This window comes from Montipora foliosa, chromosome 9 (assembly GCF_036669935.1).
Source record: "Montipora foliosa isolate CH-2021 chromosome 9, ASM3666993v2, whole genome shotgun sequence".
Taxonomy (NCBI): Eukaryota; Metazoa; Cnidaria; class Anthozoa; order Scleractinia; family Acroporidae; genus Montipora; species Montipora foliosa.
The window spans coordinates 6,051,458-6,074,234 of record NC_090877.1 but is presented as its reverse complement, the minus strand read 5'-3'; the positions used below and the strand labels follow the sequence as shown (position 1 = coordinate 6,074,234).

At 40.6% G+C, this 22,777-nt stretch overlaps 2 protein-coding genes across 4 annotated transcripts in view; one reads left to right on the top strand and one right to left on the bottom strand.

The window, feature by feature from the left end:
* Positions 1–3,127, top strand: part of LOC137972109 (voltage-dependent T-type calcium channel subunit alpha-1H-like) — a 33,363-nt gene extending 30,236 nt beyond the window's left edge. For all 3 annotated transcript variants that reach the window (XM_068818937.1, XM_068818935.1, XM_068818934.1), the window contains exons 24-27: positions 838–908; positions 1,219–1,297; positions 1,399–1,520; positions 1,873–3,127. In XM_068818937.1, the coding sequence (XP_068675038.1) occupies positions 838–908; positions 1,219–1,297; positions 1,399–1,520; positions 1,873–2,943 (1,343 nt within the window). In that variant the 3' untranslated portion in view covers positions 2,944–3,127. The remainder of the gene's footprint in view (positions 1–837; positions 909–1,218; positions 1,298–1,398; positions 1,521–1,872) is intronic.
* Positions 3,121–21,364, bottom strand: LOC137972110 (uncharacterized). Its single transcript, XM_068818938.1, has 14 exons — positions 21,178–21,364; positions 20,677–20,698; positions 18,500–18,569; positions 17,657–17,766; positions 16,731–16,853; positions 16,258–16,434; positions 16,005–16,050; positions 9,039–9,183; positions 6,865–6,978; positions 6,178–6,260; positions 5,413–5,571; positions 4,939–5,014; positions 4,582–4,631; positions 3,121–3,876 (listed from the first exon to the last, which is right to left on the bottom strand). Exons 1-14 carry the CDS (start codon positions 21,254–21,256, stop codon positions 3,772–3,774), a joined length of 1,359 nt encoding a protein of 452 aa, XP_068675039.1. The 5' UTR covers positions 21,257–21,364; the 3' UTR covers positions 3,121–3,771.
* Positions 21,365–22,777: the final 1,413 nt, after the last annotated feature.

Below are 22,777 nucleotides of genomic sequence, written 5' to 3'. Positions count from 1 at the left end.
TTGAAAGTGAAAGGGGTGTCAAAGACACCCGCCTGGTATTTTCGCTACGTCATGCTGATGAGACCCAGCAAGGCCGAAACAGCTGTCCATGAGTGCTAATTGACCGGGTGAAATGGTTGTGCGGATGCGTGATGTTTTGGCCACACCGGGTTAGTGTTTGTGTCACCTTGATTTTTTTGTTGTGAAATTATTCCCTAATTTCACTCGTCATTATTTGATTGCCCATACTAAGCGGAGCTCCGGCGGCCCAAAGGGCAGCTAAGCGGAGCACCATACTAGGAACTCATAAGTAAATAGTTTCTTTTCTCATCGTAATCATGGCTAGCAGCTGTCCCAGAATTTAAAGATATCATAACAATAATAATCAATGCGCCCGCAAGATGACGGCTGTTTACAGCGTATATCTTTCATATTGGACATCCATGTTATGGTCAATTGACACCTGTCAAAACAAGGTATCCGCTGTGCAGTATCACATGACCATATCGCGGGCTCAAGTTGAGAGCTCATGGAGGTCAGCTTTTATTAAAAAGTTGACCGCTGACCAAGTACCGGGTTTCGATTGGACCGCAGTTTCAAGACATGTTAACTTATTGAAGGAATAAATAACCCGGGAGCTCCGATTTTAGGCTTGGCTAAGTCTATATATTATTTCTTCTGTCAACATGCGCGCTGTGCGATTTAAAAATTAACTAAACGGTTATTACAAAGTAGTTAATCGTATGAGCCTTGTCCCCAGAAATAGTCGCTGATAAATCATAATCCCGATTGTGCAAGTTTCTCAAGTGTCAACAGATAGAGTGAATATTGAAACCATTAGTTTTTTTTTCTTGTCAGTTCTGAAGCTCTTAAAGACGGCTGAAGGAATCCGGAAGTTACTAGATACCGTCGCTGAGGCGTTACCACAAGTAAGTCACGCCCTGGTCGCCCTAAACACTTGCAGATCTCGCACCATTCTCTAAACCAATTACCAAAAAAAATCAAATGTAGTTGGAATTTGTAAGGTCTCGCGTCACCTTCTCAACCAATCAGGAAAGTCAAAATTGTGTAGCTCGCCTTCATTTCCCGCGCTTAGAACCGGCTGCATTTATTTCCTCGCCCATCTGCGATTTGTTCATTGGTTCTTTGTGTCCGTTGTTATTGGCTAAAGCACTTTAGTTTTGATTTTGACTTCACGATTGAAACGACGATCAACTGAAAACTATTTTGCTTCTACAGGTTGGCAACCTGGGGCTTCTGTTCCTGCTGATGTTCTTTATATTTGCAGCCTTGGGAATGGAACTCTTTGGCGAAATTGGTTAGTATTTTTTTAGTTTTAATGTGTTCTGTGTCCTGCCATAGAAAGGATCTCGAATTCGAACTCTGTGATCTGATGGTATGGTCTTTTCTTTTCCGAAGATTGCAGTGGCGATGTACCGTGCGAGGGATTGGGCCATCATGCACATTTCAAGAATTTTGGATTCGCGATGCTGACTTTGTTTCGTGTTTCCACAGGGGATAACTGGAATGGAATCCTAAAGGTACCATCACCAAACATGCACATCTTGGGCGACGCACCATGAAGTGATGGGTGGGGTATATACCAAAACTTCAAAATGTTCTTAAGGGAAAACGTTGAGGATAAGATCAGATTTCATTTAATTCCAAAAAAATAACATTTCAAAGCTGTTCATCTGTTGAAGACTAAGCAGCTTTTCTTCTCGGGAAACTTGACGATGATCACTTTAAACGCGTTAATGGCCTCATGTTCAATACTACTACTGTAAAGTATATTTTCGGAAAACAACTGTCAGTTCAGTTGTTTAAGCGTGTATTACTAAAATTAGCCTGAAATCTTCATCCATGTGACATCTTGTGTTTCCTTATCAACAGGACATCATAAATAAGAAACGATGCGCAAAGGATCCGTCGACGGGATGCTCAGCCCTCGAACACATTGCTCCAATTTACTTTGCAATTTTTGTGCTCGCAACGCAGTTTGTCCTTCTTAATGTTGTGGTTGCTGTCTTGATGAAGCACTTAGAGGACGCAAAAGAAGAAATTTCTGTTACTTCGTCAAGAGAAGGCGAACTTGAAAACAAACTAGCAACGAAAACTGATGGAGATGGAGATGGAGAGCAAGACAGTTGCAAAGATGGCCAACCAAATCAGGGTGAGAGCGTTTCAGAGAAAGAAGCAAATAATAACGCCAGCGCTGCTATTTCAACCCCAGTTGGTTTGGATAGACAAGGGCCAAATGACTCAGAAAGTAGTTTGAGTTCCTTTGAGTACGCAGTCAGATCACAGCCAGTCAGTGCTAGCTCAAGACATCGGCTTTCTCCGATGAACAAAACACGATCTAATTGGTGCGCTAATCCAGCTACTCTGCGGCTTCCGCCAATAGGAAGTCAGTCCCGTGCGATTAACAAAATCGGTAGAAGCTCGGAGAAAGTCGATTCATTGACGTCGGGACTACCGAGTCCCGAAAGTGAAAAATCAGACACTAAATCAAGTGACGGACATATATCACCACGAGCTCCAATTTACGTCATGAGCGAGGATAGTACCGAGATATATGATAGCAATATGGAAGTCGACAGGGAACCGAGTAAAGTTTTCAGACCTGTTAATAACTGCTCAGCCACCCGATCACAATCACCGCACTCAAGTAGTGAGGAAGAAGGGAAAAAGAAGTTTTTCAAAAAGCCTTTTCGTAAATCAGACCCTAAGCGAGCAAAGAGTTCGGGCAAAAGAGAGTCTAAGACAACAGCCACGGTTGTACCCATACCGAACACTGAACCGGATAAGCAGGAAATCAAACCAGTTAAACCAAATGCACGATGGGCTACTCCAGCGTTTAGTGGCGTACAACCACCGGGCATACGCAAGGACATTAAGCTTGAACCGTCTGTCACAACGAAAAAAGACGAAGACAAAAGCTATGAGATGCAAAGCTACGTATAGCAAAATTTCTAAGAGACGCAATTCATTTTTCGAACCGAGAGCGAATTCTTACCTTTCAGGCAAAACTATCACGACTGGACTAGAGGATCGAGACAAGAGGATCGAGAAAAGAAGGGCACAGTGCGAGGAGCAATATCATTCTCCTGGAAATGTTTCCCTTTCAAATTACAGCAAATGTATTGTAAAAAGTCAGTTTATTTTTGTAGACAATAATCATTGATTACCTTAAACCAAGGCCCGTATTTGCCTGACCTAAATCACCTTCTCAAATCCCCCAAGACTGTCGACGAGAGGTGATAAAGGACAAAAAGTTAATTTGACGGATAAAGAGTGAATAATAGCTTTAGCACTAAACGCGAGATTTTGTAAATTTATGTGAATTATTCTAGGAGAAAGGAAAATAATTTACGTAGATATTCCGTTCTTCTGAAACAGTTTTGACGCCAATTAAAAACAAGAAAACCCTGATATATGCTGTGACTTGTCGGTATTGATGAGATGAAAATAACCTCAACTGTATAAGACGTCCGTTTTAGTCCACATAAATTGCGAACTCTCGACCGTAAATGCACTCACTACTATGCTCTGACGACGAGCACTCGCCGATTATGCTATTAAATAGTCCGTAATTAATATCATCACAAGCAGTATATGTAAGACCACTTGCTCATACTCGAAAACGTTTTTTAGCAAGGTTCCTTGTCTTCGCAATTGTTCAGCGTGACTGTACCATATGATACCTCTTCTACAACGACTTAAAAGATGGTCGCCAGGTGTTCAAAGTACTCATGAGTTTGAATATATCTTTAAATCGTGGAATCTTCATTGTCAGCTCAACAACTTCCCCAAGTTATCACAAAGTTGGTCCATTTCGGGATTGATGCCTTTGAACTTGTCGACATTAACACCCATCACGCTCGCGAGGCCAGTCACCTAAACCAAAAAATGGATCACGAAAAGCTCTTTTATGCCGAAAAGGGGGATTTGGCAGAAAGGGAGGGGAAGAGTGCCCACTAGCTCCAGCTACCTTCCACCAAATCGATGCTGTGTAGGGATCTCTTTAGGTTTATGACTTATCAGTGAAGTAATTGAAAATTTCACTTTAATTTGAAGACCCAAACGCGCTCCCCATGTGCTGATCTTCTCAAGTTTTTTTCCGGGTTGAGGAGGGGCAACTTGTACCTTACTCATTTATTTATTTATTTATTTATTTATTTAAGGATTTGTACAAACAGTACTGGTGCAAAAACAATAGGACATAAGTCCCCTCCTACGTTTAAGCACCAACCCAACCCCCTCCTAAAATTTTAACTTAATAATATAAATAAACTAAATAGATTGCTTAACAAGTGCACGCAGTAAGGGTATTTGCCCGGCGACATTTAGGACAAATTATTTTAAAGGTGCGAAAGTTGTCGCCATCAAAAACGTTGAAAAGTCTCTTGAAATAAAACGATTTAACCGGTTATCTTGGCGAGCGACTGTTTTTGGTACTTATTGAATGTGTCAAGTGCACTTTGTGACTTAACAATAATAATAATGACCTTGGGATTGCGTCGTCAAGTAATGTTTAAAGGTCATTTCAATTTTACATTTAGACGCTACCAGGCACACTTAAGAATAGAACGAACAACCTACCTCTGAGCTAACTTCAATAAATCGCCTTACAGCATACAAACAATTATGACCTGAAAACAACAACAGAAAGACATCAGTATTTTTTTTTTTTTTTTGCAGTTATAGAAGCAGTATTAAGCCATTTAGGATACTTTGCGCCTAATGGCTACCGCAAGAAAATAAACAAAATTTCTTTGAAAGAAAAGTATCATGTAAAGAAACTTTTCGTGCCCGTGTATTCGGCAGCAATGAATAACGTATTTTGCGCACATCGTTTATTAAGATTTTTGTGATTTCATAAAATTAATGATCAATGTAGAAATTCAACCTAAAATGCTATCATCCAATAAACAAACTGCCGAAAAGTCAAGAACTGACCTGTGTCTGAGGATATGTCCTGGCTGAGAACTTCAATAACAGCTGTAGAACATTCTAGAGCAATGTCTTCATGAACCTTTTTAAGAAAAAAAAAAGACCAAATCATTTGGTTTTCGCGAAACAAGTAAACTTAACAGTAATGAACGTTGACACGTCGTCGTGTGAGTGACAAAAATAGGGAGCTTTCGCAATAACGACGCCAACGAGAACGTCGTCTATAATATCATATCCCGTTACCATAATAACTTCGTTATAACCCCAAGTCGTTTAGAATGGAAAGTGTGTATCAACATTGCGGGAATAAAAATTGGGATGAATTGTGAGGTTGTTTGGGCCGAAAATAAAAAATGTTTTGTCATGGACCACTTTACGGATACGGCGGCCATTTTGAAATCCATTGTTTCAAACTTACTGTGACGTATGACATGTACAAAACGAGATGCACTGCATGAGCGTTACAAAACAAATGGGTACCTGATATCTGGCGATATTTGAAACTAAAGCAGCACCGGCTGATTGAAGGGCAGAGTCTTTACTCAGAAGACAATTCACAGTAACAGCAGCAAGAGGCACAGGGAGACTATCTTGAAACATGAATGAATGGCCCGTCCTGTGGCTTACAACACAAGAAAACTGCAAGGAAAGTTAACAACCGCAATGTAACTATAACCTTCGTGACTTGATTTTGCATAAAATGCAACTTGAATTATGATGATCATCGTTTTGATCAGTCGGAAACAAAAAGAAACATCAACCCAGAGTGTTGAGCAGTGAGCAGTACTTAAATCATACCGTTTAAATAATAAGCCTTATAGAGCGGTTTTCAATTGAGTGTCAAAAGTAATTAGCGAATTGCTTTGGTTTTGCATTACTTCGCTTAGTGACTGGTTCAAAGTGCTCGCGCCACTTTTTCAACCTAATCAGAAGTGAAACCAAAACCAATCGTGGCTCGCGCGTGCACATTTTCCTGCGCTTTGTGTCGGCTTCGTGTAATTACATCGAGATTTGATTGGTTTACTGGATTGTCTCCGTTTTTTTTTGATTGGCCAAAGTAATCACTTTGGTTTTGGTTTTACGACACTCGATTGAAACTCGGTCTAATAAGCCTTGATAATCACCATTTCTTACTATCTTGGGAATTAAATAGGGAAGGGCGAAGCTCTTCGAGATGGGACCTGACGAACACAGAGCCAGCTGGTGGGCAGCAAGCTACGAACGAGCATGTCATCATGCACTCACCAATTTAACGCATTCAACTTGTGTCGAACAAGAAGTTACACTCGGAAAAATCCCAAAGGTCTTCTTGACCATCTCCTGTAGTCCTGTTTCACAAAAAAAAAAGTCACGGGGTCTGATTGATTGCGGAGAAATGCTTTGACTTGTCTACCAAGGACATTGAAACGATTGATACTCTCCCGAGTCGAAAGTCAGTCAAACCGTTTCCTTAATTTGGCAATTTTACGTCAAGGGTTCTTGGTATCAATCTGTGATTTTACAGTCGCTAGATTCTTATAACGAACTAACTTGGTACTTTTAAATACATGGTTCTTGTCAATTCTTTTAACAGAAGGTAACAGGGGGCAGAGCCCCGTTGGGGGCCAGGGGCGAGACCTATGACAATAATTTGAATGCGATTGAAAGTGTTTAAAGTCATTTTGTGATTAAAATTAATAGCACACATGCATAATGACAGTCGCTTAATTTTTCGTCATTTCATATTCGCAAAATCAAGTAGATCGATTGTCTCTGTGCTTGTAGTTCGCTTGGGAGACTCAGTGATTTGCGCGAGGAAGAGGCAGCCAACCAAAAGTCCTAGCCTAAAAACCACGCTGACACAGACACTTCTACCAAACTACTTTGACTTTTATAAAGCTGGATCAAATTCCGTGCCTCAAAGGACTCCTTGTGTTGAGATTAGAGACCAACCTTTGGACTTAGAAAAGAGTTTCTCGCATGATGAAAACACTTGCAGAAGACGTAGAGTTTGCTGAAATGCAAGGCCTCCCTCCTCTTGTGAAGAGAATTTCTCAAAAACCCGATCTGTTAAATTAGAAACGAGATAATACGATTTTTCACCATTCAGTAGCACTGACTTTCAGCCTTCAAGTGCCCCTGTGACCAAAAAATGAATTCTTATTTTTCTTTGGATTTCAAAGCTATGTTAACCAAACAGTAAGCGACCAAAGTTTTAAGCCTTGATTTAAAAAAGACACCTGTTTATGTTAACTGGAATTTCCCTATTTAATGGTCCGCCATTACTAACTTTAACTTCTTGAGAGGAACTGATTCGAGGAGAAAATGACGTCAAAGGCTCACAGTTTAAGAATGCAATGCGAGTGTACGCCGCAGAATTAATATGCAGTACGGGAGTTTTGGCTTTCAGCCTTTTAAACTCGCGTTTTGCATTTATAATAAGCTGCATTCACATGCTGAAATTTTAAGCTAGTGAGCCTTTGACGTCATTTTTCCCTGGATCCAACCCTCTGAGATCCAATCAATCAGTTTTGAACATGAGTAACGGCGGACCGTGAAATACAAAACTTACACTCAAAGTAAACGGCCTTAAGATATAAATCAAAGCTCAAAATTTTGCCACTCAGGTGTTAAGTAAACACACTTTCAGAATCTGAAGAAAAAACAGGAAGGGATTTTTTTTTTATTACAGGGGGAACTTTAACTTTCTATCCCGCAGAGCTACTTTCTTTTCTTTCTCTTCTTGGGCGGATTTCAATTGAGAGATGAATACCAAATAAATTCGTATATCCAGCCGGCCGCAAAGGCAGAAAAACGCATTCGCGAATCAACAGTTATAAAGCTTTCCCCCACTCTTGATAGGATGGTAAAAAATTATGCTAAACAACGGCTCTGCACCTGAGTTTGGAACATTTGTTCACATGTTTCTCGTTCTCTGGAAACGTACAATGTGAAATGACCAAATTACACGATTGTTCACAAAACGTGAGCACACAGCAGCAAGATTTGATCTTCAACCCTTCCTTTTGAGTAATTTGGAGTGTATGTAGTTCGGCTAGTTCGTGAGGTCATTAAAATGTCATTTTCCGCCCCGTCTCCAAAAGGTTTTTCTTGACATCTGTTCATGCGACACCACAGCCAGCACGAAATTATAACAAGGAGCTAAAACGCAAGGACGACGGCGACGGATACGACAACATAATCTAAAAACACAACAATATGCGCGTTATTCTACTCCGTGGTTATTCCAAGTTTATTAAATTTTCAACCTCGGTTAATGCATTTCTCGTGCTCTGATTGGTTTCAACAATCTCGGTTATCAGTTCATAATTATGACAGCTCATATACCTTAATTTGACCTTATATGGTAAATCATTGCGCCCTAAAACGTCAAGCTAAGATTTTTTTCGCCGGAAAGCGAAATTTCTCTCTGCATAAAGCAGAAAAAAATAACATTTTGTTGAAAGTTTGGATCAATTCCGACATTTAGAAGAACGCGAAATGGTAAGAAATGCTTTTGAGATGACCCTGCGTCTCTCTGACAACAAGGTCTTACAAAATATCGCATCAGTTCTCATTAAGTTTTTTCGATTTCGCTCGGATTTGCTCGCTTTTTTCGCTCGTATTTCGTACTATCTAAACTTTTGGAGTTTGAGGAATTTAATAAAACAATTATTCCATTCGCGCTAATTGGATATGAGACTGGTTATAGCCAACTCATATCCAACGCGCGCTCATGGAATAATTGTTAATTATTCTGGCAACTGTTGGAATGAACGGTGTGGAGGTTGAAAATTGGAAATTCATCGCCGGGTGTTCACGTTCTCCAGTAACCCCAAATTCGGTCATTTCACGCTGTCAAGGTGATGACGGCTAATAAATGTATCAAAATTTCTTAAAAACGCACTTGCATGGCGTGCTAGCCTTAAACCTTTTGTTTTCTACCAAAATCATCACCGTCGATTTTTTTATCATGGTTTTTCTTTGATTGTAGCCAATTTTTATTTCGATTAATTTCTTACAGTTAAACTTTGCATACATTAACACACATAAAACTGGTGGTTTTGATATTGGATGTATAAAAAAATGGCATATGAGCATTTCAGACAGTTTTCAATAATTCTTACCCAGGAATTCGATTTGCCTTTCATTAACTTCTGTTGTTTTATTACTTTCAAAGCACTGTTGTAGTTCGTCAAAATGACTAGCATCTTCGTCTGAAAATCCCTCAGCACTCATAAAATTCTCTTTGAGATAAAGTGTCGTGTGTGTCTGAATAAAAAATAATTTATGTGCAAATAAAACACAAGAAAAAAAGGCAAATAAGAGGCTTAGCTACATAATTACCAAAAACTGGCCTAACATTCTTTCCAAAATTTCCCGATAAAAGCTCTAAAATTATTTTAGCAATATCTAAAATTCTCCATAAACTCTCTAAAATTCCCAAAAAAGAAAGAAATTCGTCTTTTGGTGAATAACTTGTTCTGCTCTTGACACTGCCGTAGCAGTCCTCTCTTACTCTACAAAAAAAAAAACGTTTATCAACGTTTTTGACTGTGAAAAATTTTCAAATTTGTCAATTTTTTTGTTAACTCTTTTTGGTGTCTGAAATTTCCAAAAAAAAGTTTGGAATTATGTAGCTAAAGCTAGCAAATAAATAAAAAGTTAATGCTTAGGTGCGCAATAAAAGACAATAGACGCAACTTGGGCGTAAACAAGGGGCAGGGAATGTACTGGCAAGACGCGGATAATACCCACCGCCTGTATGGACCACCGGATAAGGGGCCTCGGCAACTAGCCGAGGGGGTGCCTCATGCCTTTATTGCAAGGTGGGCATAGTTGCTGGCATAATGTCCTGGAGCCAAGTTAACCCAGTCCAGCAAAGTAACAATATGCCCCCTCCCTAACGTAGCTTCAGCACAGACAGGGCTGAAGGGGTGCCGCAGGCAGCAATTCCCCGCCCAAAACGACGCCGAGATAGACGAAGAGTGCCCTGTGGGAAGCCCATTTAGTGGATTTGCTCCCATTTGACAGGGAGAAAGAATGACCCCATCTTCACGAGTTGCAATAGCGAAAAGCCACCGTTGCCTGTCCACAGGGTGAAAGGAGAGAACCCACGAGTGGAGATAGGGGTCATGACATGAGCATAAAGAACGCAAACCAATGGGCATCGCACAGAGACTGGAGGGGATAGGACCCTCGCACGAAAAATTCGACTGGATGGGATAGGACCCTCGCGCAAAATATTACTGTCAAAATACTCATTAACCATAGTACAACATGAACTTGAAAGGGCAGAAAACCCAAAGAGAGAATGTCACAGAAAGTGTCGAATGGGCCTTGCTTCTGTTATTTGTTTTGTTTTGATTTTTTTTTTTAGTTTTTGGCTTTTGCTGTTGTTGTTGTTGTTGTTGTTGTTTAAGGAAAAACATGGCATTAAGCTTAGCATGTGGCTAAAAGAGGAATGGGAAACGATTGTATCGAGAAGACACCTGAGGAAAGTGGGTGGGAGGGAATGAGCAAAAACAGACGCTGCTAAGCTTGAGTGGATACCAATGTGATTGCGGTGGCCATAGGTGAAAACGCTATACGTTTAGAACTATACGAAATCATGACATGAGCAGAGAGAACCCAAACAAATGGACGTTCCATAAAGACTGGAGGGGATAAAGTCTCTCGCACAAAACATTTCTGGTAGGATAGTCCTTTACCATAGACCAACGTGGACTTGTAAGGGCAGAGAGCCCAAAGAAAGAGAATCTCACCAAAAGCCCTAAGAAGCCAAATAAACCTTTTTGTTTTTTTTTTTTTTTTTGGGCTGTTTTAAGGGAAAAAACATGGCATTAAGCTTAGGATAGTGATTCCACCTGTGTGACTGGCGAGTATATCGAAACACCTGAGAAAAATGGGTTGGGGGGGGGGGATAGCGCAAATCGACGCGGCCAAGATTGGAGAGGATGCCAACACAATTGCTGGGGCCATAGGTGAAAACACTACAGGTTTTGAACTACACGAAAAAATAGGATAAAGCTATCCAAGCAACTACCATTGTACATCACTGAACGCCAATGTCAATTAGACACTCTAGTGTTCTCAAAGATTCCAGGGGGATTTATTAACAGGAGGAGCTGGAGGCCAGTGACTGGGGAACTTTACATATTGTTTCCTTGGGGGTCCTGATGTAAGCTTGGTATGCATTAGATTTCCAGCGACCCAGAATTTTGATTAGCCAGTCGGGAATGCCAGCGGCTCCAGCGGTCGTAGCGGCACCGATTCTAAAACTGTGAGAGGCATAGCAGGAGCTGTCAATGTTGCAGAGGTTTAGAAGAGTCCTTAAGTTGTTGGTGAGTGAAGTCCGGGTGAGATTTAGTCCACAGGAGAATCTGAAGAAAGGCTGGCCAGGGTCTCGAGTTGCAGTTTGGAGCATATAATCTTGCAGAGCAGTGACCGCAAATACGTCTGAGTATGACCTTGCAATAGTGAGCCTGGCTGTCTCCCGGAAAGGGTCAGTTTTGGACTTTTTGATTACAATGTCAAATAAAATAGGGTGAAGGATCCCGGATGTTGGGATGGAACGAGATGTCTGTTATAGCAAGATGGGACTGAGCGTCGAAATTGCCATTGCGGGTAAATTCGCTACTTCTTAAAAAGCCAAAACATGCAAGGATAAATGCAGCCCATAGCATAGAAGAGTCAACATCGGAAGACTGAAATGGTTGTAACTTAGTATAGATTCTATGGAGAACCGAAGAAGTGATTGGGTAGCGAGCCTTCTTTGCAGTGCCATGGGAAAGTTTGATCCCCCTCAAAGTCTTGTGAAGGACTGGCATTGCCGAAAGGTCCAGGGGAGAGCCAAACTCAATGTGAAGGTTGTTGACCACTGCCAGAAAAACTTTAATTGTGCCGTAAGAGACTGTGTTGGATAGATGAGTAACAAATGGATCAAGGTGGACTCGTGGGCAGGTAGAAAGGGTATGTTAGGGGGAAATGAGCTTGTGGAAAAGGAAAAACTGAATGAAATAGCACTCACAGGTGGAATATGTCCGACGAGTTGAGGTGGCGATGGACTTGAAGATATAGGTGACGGCCTGTACAGTAAAACCTTGGTCAGGAAAAGAGGGATCGGGCATGGAACTGGCGATGCATGTGACGCGAGCTGGCGAAAACGGGTCTTCTGAAATCGAGACAGGCTGTCAGCAATGCCATTGTCGACTCCGGGCACATGTTTGGAGGTAACGGTAAAGTTGAAGAGGAGGGTTTGGAGGGTGATTAAATGAATAAATGAACAAGGTTCATGATGCGGGGAATTTGGGAGTTCTTAGTGGATAGAATAGTAACTGTTGCTTGGTTATCGCAATGAAAGCAAATTCTCCTATTGGCCCACATGTGGCCCCAGAGAATGCAGGAGAGGTAGATAAGGTAAAGCTCCTGCCAGGTGATGCTAGAACCTGTGGCAGGGTTAAGGTGGTGACCTAGAAGCCATGAACCATGAAACCACTGATTACCAAAAAAAGGCTCCAAAGCCAATAGAACCTGTGGCATCGGTATAAAGATGGATATCAGGGGATTGTTCGGTGAAGGGGCGGAGAAACAGACTAACCCCATTCCAGCGGTCAAGAAAAAGTTGCCACATGGCAACATCTTTCCTGAACTCTCTGTTAAGGTAAATTGCCCTGGTTTGGAGACATTGTGGGTTACGTTGAATATGCGTTGCATACAGGGGCGTCCGGGTGAGATGACCTTGCAAGCAAACTGTAAAGACCCGATGAGAGACTGGAGGTCGCGCAAAACACAGGCCCTTTCTGAAGACCATGTGGAAAGTAGGGTGCGGGTCCATATTAACTTATCCTCAGGAAGCCGAGCTTGCATTCGGACAGAGTCAAGGGTAATTCCCATAAACTCCAGAACTTGGGTGGGGCGGAAGGTTTTGTTAGGGGCAAGGGGAATGTTTAACTCTGTGAAAGGGGTAAGGATCTTAAACAAGGCTGTTGCACAGAGGGAGGAGGGAGGTGGTTGAATGATGAAGAAATTGTCCAGAATGTGGATGATAGAAGGGATCTTTAAATAATGCTTAACTAACCACTCAAGGGATTCAGAAAGCTGGTTAAAAATGAAGGGGGTGCTCCGAAGGCCAAAGGGAAGGGCTTTGTCGAAGTAGTAGCCATTCCCAGGAGCTCCCAGTCCTCAGGGTGAACAAGGATTATTCTGAAGGCAGATTGGATATCGGTTTTGGTCATGAAACAGCCAGGGCCATGTTCAAGAACCATGGAAATGGCATCATCGATACGTATGTATTGGAGGGTGAAGTCTTCAATGGGTATACAGGCGTTTAAGCTTTCAGAGGACCCCTTAGGATAGGATAGGTGAAAAATAGTAGGCCATTTTTCACTGTTCTTCTTTGGGACAAGACCAAGGGGGTGAATCTGAAAGTTTTCGAAAGGAGGGGATTGGAAGGGGCCGGCAAAGCGACCGAGCTGAACCTCATCAAGGAGGTTGGCCCCCATGATTTGGGGTTGATGGTTCGCAGACGGAAGGTTAGGGGCGTATCTAGAGATACGGGGCCGCTTATAGCCCACCCTGAAGCCATTGGTCAAGCCCGCACAAAGGTAAGAAACAAAGTTCTGATAGGGGTGGTGTTTAAGGAGGTCGCGTAACAAAGGGACATTAACAGGAGTTTGGGCCTTTTGGGACTGCAAGAAACTAGCGGTTTGCTAATTTTTTTCACCATGGCCTCTAGTTTTTGAAGACGAGTCTTCATGGCGGTAGGAGGGGTGCTCTCCATTACAGGTCTTACAGCGGTGAATGAAGGGGCATGGGTCTTTGCTGCACTGGATTCCCTGGGTGAGGTTGAAGCAGACTCGGTGTGAAGGTTGCCTAAGGGCAGAGAGGGAGCAGCTGGAAGTGATGTGATCCCCACTCCCACAGATTGTACAGGAGGATTTAGCTTGCCCAGTAAATTTCATTAGAAAAAGATGAGGGTCCCGCTCTCCCCAATTAACGGCGAGGTTTGTGGCTGCTTTCCGACGAAAGTCAATGTCATAGGAAAGCCATGCGAAACCTGCGAACTTCCTTTGGGCTGATCGAATAATCTCTTGATAGGAAAACATCTCTACCGCCCTTTGGGGAAAAGAAGTGAGAAGGACAGTACAATACACAGCAAAGGCCGATAGCCATTTGTCGATAGAATCAATATGGGTTTTCTTTTTCCGAGAGGAAGAGGGAACACTAAGTTGTTTTCCGTCGAAGGAAATACAAAGCCCGGGAAGATCGTTGTCTTAAAGGCACGAGCTTTCTGGCAGCAGTGTGTCAAACTCAACATACCCACCCTTTAATACTGCCTGTTTAACTTTGGTAGGAACATGTGCTGATAGCAAAGACCAGGGATGGCACTAGGATTTTTCAATCTGGGTCCTGGGACCCGCATGTTCGGCCAAATTGGGGTCCCAAGCATTTTTTGGGGGTCCCAAAATCTTGGTGACTCTCTGCGAGAAAAAGAGTATGTTTTAAATTATGAGAAAAAGAGAGTAACCAACTTGGAATTAATATTGACGCATATGCATAGGAACGGCAGACAAAGGCTTTTTCTAGAGCCGTTACATTCATTCCTGGACAAGAACTCTGTTAATGAAAGAGCACCCTTTCCAAGGGTTTACGCATCACTGGTTTCCTCCCTTAGGAGCAACGAACAGTGACGTCTTTTGCTATATATTTGCATTCAGTGACTTGCAGAGTACATTCCTCTGAAGAAGACCGCAGAAGGCGGTCGAAAATTTAGTTTTAACCATTTTAGATGTTTTAAACCACATTTCTTAGAACTTCAATTATGATCACGGATCGCTCCAACAGTTTTGCAAACAACAGAATATACTGACAAATCAAAGCAAGTTGTGTGAGTTATTTAAGTCAGTGCCTTGCGTCCTAGGACGCATTAAAATTTCGATGATGCATTTTTTGGATTTTATTTGCGTAAAAATGCACGATTTCTGCGTTAACGCGATCCCTGAAGACTGTCCTTGAGAGATAGTGGGAGGGATGTCATTGCCGGCGCTGGGTTGGTTGAGAAGGCTGGCGACGAAGTGGGATCGGCGAGGTCCAATTGCCGTGGTGTTTGTCGAGGTGTTACATGTTGAGGTGGAGGCTCTTGCGGTTGAGGCAGGAACTGAGTTGGCTGTATATTCTTAAGTTTTTCGTCCACGATGGTGGAGATAAGAGTGGCTAGCATGGTTGGGGACGTGTCCGTGTTTGAAGGTCTTCTTGCTTGGATGCCACTTTGGATTAGATTAACCGTTGTTGACCGCCTGTTTCAGGCAAAGCGTCGTCGGGAATGGGGACAGTTTCTGGTGGATCTGCACAGGGTGATACGTCCTCAGGAGACGAACTTGAAGTAGACGGGTTCACGGTGGGGCGTAAACGTTTTTCTGCCGGTTCGGAAGGATGGGAATCCGCGCTTCGGGTCCGCGAGCTACAAGATGGTGCGGATGTATCTACGGTGTGAAGGCGTTCACTCAATTGTTCCCGGGTTCCAGTTATAGGTAAATTGTTTTGCGATAGCAGGAGGCGTAAAACCTCGTTTGTGAGGCCAGCAAATTCCATAGCGGGAATAAAATGCTGAGCAGAAACAACAGAACGAGTTGAGTTTTGGAAATTTCAAACCGAGAGGGCTCATATGGCGGGAAGAATGAGAGACTGAGCCAAATAAGGTAGTCACATGATGGGAAGTCACTCTCTCCTCCCAGGCTCTGCCCAGTATTTGCTTACCAGCATTAACATCTATTATTTTTATTCTAAAATATCATGATAACTAAATAAAATAGTAACTTTAAATTTAGGCTTTACATTTTTCTCATCAGGATGACTAATAATAATATAATTATTATATTGATATTAAAGTAGAGGTTCATTAAATAAAGTGAAGCTCAATGAAAGGCCCAGCATAATGTTGCATCAGTTCTATCACTGGTCAATCCCTTAGCTTTAAAGAATTCTTTGTTCAAACATATAGACTTGATGTCACAAAATTATGTAATGACATGTGTTTACCCACAATAACTCAGTCAAAAGAATGAAATGATGTATAAGGACAGCAGACTTACATCAACTTGATTGTATGTGTTAGGTTTCCTCAATGAAGCACTTTGACTAAAAAACAAATTACACAGAAAGAAGAATTGAAGTCGTCACCAACTTAATTGTCAACAGATTATTCCGTTGATTTTGCCATCACAGTACACATTTTCAGAGAGTTACTTTGTTGGTCTCCATGACTAAACTGGGCTTACCGCGAGATACATGTACAGTAATGATGCAAAAGATCCTGGAAACAAACTGAGAAGAAAAAGAACTAACCAACCATCTGCCTTTTCTCTAAGCCTTGTTGCACTAGAAGATGTTTTCCTTGGTTCAAAAATAGTTTCAGGTCCATTTAATGAAGATGACACTGAGGCTGTAGTTGACACCCCTGGTTCAGCTGCAGGTGTGACTGTCATGGAGTCAATTAAAGGTCTTATCATCTGACCAAAGGATCTGAAAATTAACTTAATACAATACATCACTTTATTCCACCAAATAATATAGTAGCATATTATGATCATAAAGCTGTCCTTAGGAATTTGGGTTTTAAAGGGTTTAAAATTCATTCTGCTGACCTTGTTACTTATGATGCATTATAACTTTCTCTATTTTCTGAATTAAGCAAGGTTTTAATTCCCATTGGAGAAAATGAAGTCCTGCAGTCATCAGTAAGCTAAAGACGCATGTCCGTAAGTAAAATCTAAGGACCCCTTCAAAGAATTAACATCAAGATAATTGCATACACTTACGTGCCCAGAACCTCAGAAGGGAGGTCTTGAATGTGTTGAGGTATTTTATTCCCTGTCAAGAATATGGCCACTTCACATGAGAATGTGTTACAGTTGTGTTCAAACAGATGATATTTTTCAGGTCTGTAGAGGTAATGAAACGAAATAATAATTAATGACTAATATGTATTAGTATAAATACACAGGTGATTATACAAAATCGCGCGCTCTCATTGGCTCGCTATCTCGGATTATCAGCCGATAATCACCTGGACGGACAAAATGGCTGCCAGTAGTCGTTTTGCCACTGTAAGTGAAGATGATTTCGCATTGAATTTTTTTTTTCTCTTTTATGAAATAATCACCTGTGTATTTATACTAAAACAATTATTCGCCTCAGGCTCAGTGATTATCAGTGAATATTCACCTCGACTTCGTCTCGGTGACTATTCACCGATAATCACTTTGCCTTCAGCGAATAATTGTTAAATAATCATAGGATATAACTAATTCATTCATTTTTATAAATACAAGGCTGCTGCCTAACGGGCACCGGTCGCCTCGGGCGCCTTACTTGCGAGCGCAATGTGATTCATCCTCACTTTTAATTAATTCATTCTGGGCTCTTGTAAAAATGGCTCGGGCTACTAACTTTTAATGTTGGAAGCCTGAAGCGCTCCGGTAAAATTTTCTTAGGCAGCAGCCTTGAAATACATATGCCACTGTGGTGGAATCACTAGTGTAAAATGCAGCCTTGTGCTCTTTCCAAAGACCAAAACATCATCCTCCACAAAACCAGTCGCCATAAATGCAGATGTACAATGTATTAGCTGGCACTCAGGCCTACAGTAGGAAATCTTACATTCTAGAGGGTGAGTAGTTCTGTACAGATTGCTCTTCAAAAAGAAGTCTTTATTTAAGGTAAGGGGGTAAAAAATAATTTTTACCGAAAATCCTGTTGCCCAATTCCATGTAAGTACTCAATAAAGACATCTTGAGTAATTTCAGTTTCTCCTAAATCTATTACTTCATCTGGAATGTTGAGAATTGTACCCCCCTTTAAAAAAGCACACAAACAATGAATTAAATAAAATGACAACAATGGTTACTTGGCATTAAATGTACGATATTTGAACACAGATGATGAGAGTCTAATGATAATCCAAAGTGTAGGTGCCAATTGACCAAATCATTCACTTTGAACATCTTCATTTTTTTCACTTTGCGTTTATGGTTACATTTCTGTAAAAACTTCATACAGCAGGGATTTTGAACTAGGAGTTTTAATGAGAAGGCTCCCATTGAGGGTAACGCATGAAAAGTTAGCTCAAATCTTTCTTATGGTGGTTTATAGTTTCCTGTAGCACCTTGTTTCAATTGATAAAACCACATTTGCAAACTGGTTTAATGAGTACCTTAAAGCTGCACACATTTTTATCATTTTTACAACTGTGGGCTTCAACAATGAAGACAAATGTCGTCAGTCGCAAGAATTAGGGAAATCGATTAAAGATAAGCTTTTTATTATAAAAGGTATTTTAAGAGTCTATTAACTTCTAAAATTAATACACATCATTTTTTTTCGGCATGTTTTAATATCACGAACAACCACGAACAAGCTACTCTTGTTGCCAGAGTGCTTATTTTAAGTTGTTATTTTATTCTCAAAATCATGCTTGGAATTTGGGGGTGCCGCTTATCTACAAGTGCAGCTCATACACTTGTGGTAGTTGGGTGGGGCCAGGAAGAAGCCAAGGATTCAGAAAGAAAAGCACAAACAAATTTCTTACTGGCATACAACTCTGTATTCCACCACTTCCATAAAAGAATTCCCTGTCATAACAAACTATACCAGTATGCCTGTCAAGTAAAAACAACGTGATAACACAATTCAAAGATTTAATAGGCAACTGAAAAATTAAATGCAAGCATACATGTATCATTCACAAATTTTACAATTTATGATATTGAAACAAAGCATGATAATTAAAGGAGAACTGAAGGCTAGAAGATGAATTTTTTTCGTGTCTTATTATTGTCGAAATATAATGTCCTTTACCTAAAAAAACAAGAAAAATCCTTTTTCATCTTGAAAGGCCTTGTAATTGCCCGAAATCCTTGGTTGTTTTTCTAATTTGAACGCCTGCCATTTTGTTTTCTTTTTCTTCCGGTTACTTCCAAAAAAGGAATGTCTGCCGCCATGTTGTGACGTCATGGCCTTTGGCTTCGGCAGATAACACAGGCCTCAGTTTTGATAATTCATGATATCATGCTCAACCTCATCCAATAATTGTTTATTAAACTTAGAAGTGCTGACAGATCAAGCTATTCGTTGTGTAACGTAGCATTCTAGCTTTTCGACCGTGTGTTTGCAAAGAGAAGCGCTGCAAACTGCCATTGTGGGTCTCAGTCAAGCACGTGGATTGTGAGCGCTGCGAGAAATGAACAACATATATGAAGTTAACACATAACTCTGTTCATAGTTTTGCGAATTTTCAAACTTAAATTAAACATCTTTGTGATCGTTGCCAAGTTTATAAAACCCAGCTTGAAGCGCGAATGCCATTTACGAAATGACGTTTCCCAGTTTCTTGCAAAAACAACTTTTCAGTTCACTTCTCCGGCACCGGGTTTGCCACTGAAATCTCCCGAATAGAGAAAACATAGCTTATTCACTTGGTATAAATGGAATTGATGGAGTCACAAAGTTAACATTTCATCAATTACACGCAACTGTCGCATCGACCGCTGTGGCCAAGATTAATGGCCAAGATGCCTTCAAAACACAAGGGTTCGAAATGATCCGATCATATGTGACAGTGTTGGATAGTTTGCAAGTTTTTCCTTCTAAATTCGGATGATCCATTCTTTGAGAAGGACTTCATTTTGAACAGAGAAGCGATGAAAACTTATAACTCTTTTGGTGTCTGCGAGTTCTATTAGAACAGCCCACAATAGCGCACTGAACCATTTTTCAAGTTTCCCGCGTTCAAGTAAGTGTGTGCAATGACGTCACGCTTAGCGCCCGAGCCTGCTATAATACAGGCAAAATGGCAGACTTCCATCGAGTGATCAATACGGATCTTTCTGGCCTCATAAAGACATCCAAATGTAAGGAACCCCTAAAATACTCCAATATTTCCTTTAACTGAGTCAGGCACTACAAATTTGGCAAAGGAAAAAATATTCCATTTTTATCTTCAGTTCTCCTTTAACCTTATAAAACTCATTAATAATTCATGATATTCATGATATTCATGATATTTAACAATTATTGGATGAGGTTGAGCATGTTAGCGATAATTATCAAGGCCAAAGTTTGTGTTATCTGCCGAAGCCGAAGGCTGAGGCGGATAACACAAACTGAGGCCTTGATAATTATCGCTAACATGCGAAAACCGAATTCAATAATTGTTTTATTATGCATATTCCTGAGCTGAGCTCCGCCATGAGAAAACTGATCAAACTGCTGGTTAGTGTGTTAGGTGTCACGTCACTTCTGCATGCATAAAACTATTGTCTGTAGGTATGACGTCAATTCTACATATATAAAATCTATTGTTTGTTGGTATGACGTAAGAGAAACAGAGCAAGCAAGAATTAGCTGCGTGCTTATAGCCAATCAAAATCGAGCTGGTGACACCAATGTATAATAATAATCAATATCTGTATTTCTGATACAGCTTTCTCTTCCTTTACATAAATGTTTCTTTCAATTTTCACGGTTAAAATGTCTTTAATCACCAAAAATACCTACTGTAGTGTACATTAACACTTAAATGCTGACATTTCATAAGCACAATACAATATCCGCGCACGTATTGTATCGGATATACAATGTCGAGCCGAAGGCGAGACATTTTATATCCGATACAATACGTGCGCGAATATTGCATTTAGTACAAAAACATGTATGAGCACCAAATAAAGCATGAAATTTTAAAACTAAGGCCCACAGAGTACTTACCAAACTCCGTTAATTCTCTTTCCTGGAAATTAACAGAAGAAAAAGGGTTTTCTCGTTTTCTTACCATTATTCAATTTATCCTACTTGCATTTAATTAAGACTCATATAGCCGCTTAATTTTATAGATCCGGCCCATTTTAGATTTCATCGAACTCATCCTTTTTTAATACACGTACATTTTTGTCGAGAAAGAAGAGCCTCAAGCTCACCAATGATTCGTGTCTAAAAGAAATTGATTTGATCTTTTTGAAACGACGCAAAATTGGGCAAAATACATGTACGTTCCATTCCATGATATGACATGTCTGATACTGTACATGGAAGACGAGGCAAATTACTATTTTTTTTAACTGAACGAAAAAACTTCGTGGATCGCAACCATCGTCGTTAGGTCGATAGCTGAGTCATCACAGCCTTGAAGTTCAATGAGACCAGTAACACGAAAAAGACGAGGTTTTCAAAACCAGTCGAGATAGCATTAGCATTTAGGTTAAAACTCACCCAGAAGCATAGGGGATAATTGGCTTGCAAACCCTTTTGAAATATCATAAACGTACAGTTTGACAGGATTTTTTTCCATGACAACTTGTCCTACAGGACTTTCTGTGTTCGCTCTCAGCTGAAGTTGTTTAGTAATGGTGCATTAGCATGATGCGGCGACATTTGTTTTGCTAGTGCCAACTCATTAACAGAAAGCACGGGCCAAAGCCTGGTGTTCAGCTAACTTAACAGTCACGTGACTATCACTTGGATGTCAAAAGATAAAAAAAATAGGCACGCATTGTGTACATGTGGTAGTGCAGTAACACAGCTAGCTCTGTATTATTGTCAACTGAGCTGCGTTTTGTCTTCCAGGAGATTCAAGTTATCTTTGCGTAATATGTAGCTCTAATAGTTCACGATATTGTTTTGGTACCGTATATCATTACAGTGCCATAGTAGATGTCTTAGATAAATAGCCCCCTGAGAAGACATGTGGTTACTAGTAAAATACTAAATCCCAGAAAGATTGAAGAAAATAAAAGGGGATCGAGAAACAGTGGCTTCGAGGCCGACATGTTGATCATTTTCAAGTTCCCTTACAAGTTGGTTTTCACCACAAGTTTAAGCATGCACTCTGAGCTTATGACAGCTTTCTAAGACAAAAGTTCACTGAAGTGAATGTGAAGTGCTAGTTTTAAGCCCTGTCAGGCGAGGTAAGTATTTGGATGGGTGACCTCAAAATGTACGACTTGCCGCACGACTCGTCGTCAGAAACATAGGACCGAAAATTCTGTGTTAACGCTCAAAAATGCGAACTAAGCAAGTACAGATTTTGTTAGCCTGCTTTATGCAAAACAACTATTGATGCAAAAGTAAATAAATATTGATACACAGGTTTTAGGAAGAGGAGAAGGAAGTTTTCAGAAAATATCGATCGAGAATAAATTATTTTGCCATCATCAACCATAAGGCAACATTTGAGCCAATTAGGGTACATGGCAAAGAGCTAGAGCTCGTTGATAGTGCAAAGTTATTAGGAATAACAATCACAAGTGATCTATCATGGAACACCCATGTAAATGATGTTATCAAAAAGGCAGCCAAAAGGCTATACTTTTTAGTTCAGCTAAAAAGGGCCAAGGTTCCCTGCAATGACTTAGGGTTATTTTACATCACTTGTGTAAGATCAGTTTTAGATTATGCGATCCCTGTGTATTATTACTCACTCCCAAAGTATTTAGTTAATGAGCTAGAGCGAGTCCAGAAGAGGGCTTTAAAAATCATGTGCCCTAGCTTCAGTTACGATGAAGCTCTTACTCACATGGAGATAGCGCCGCTTAGCGTCCACCACAGTAATATTTGTGCCACGCTTTTCAACGAGTGATTCAGATCATAGGCTACGGGCATTATTGCCGCCTTCACATCAGGCCTGCAAATATTCGCTTCGACGAACACGCAAATTTGACATTCCTAAAATAAACACGAAACTCGCAAGAAAAAGTTTTATTATTAAGTCAAGTTTTAATATAAATACGGTATAAATTAATTTTAGATCTTGTAAATAGCTTTTCGAACGTAATAGTTCTTTATTATATAGCATTATTATATATTTAGGTAA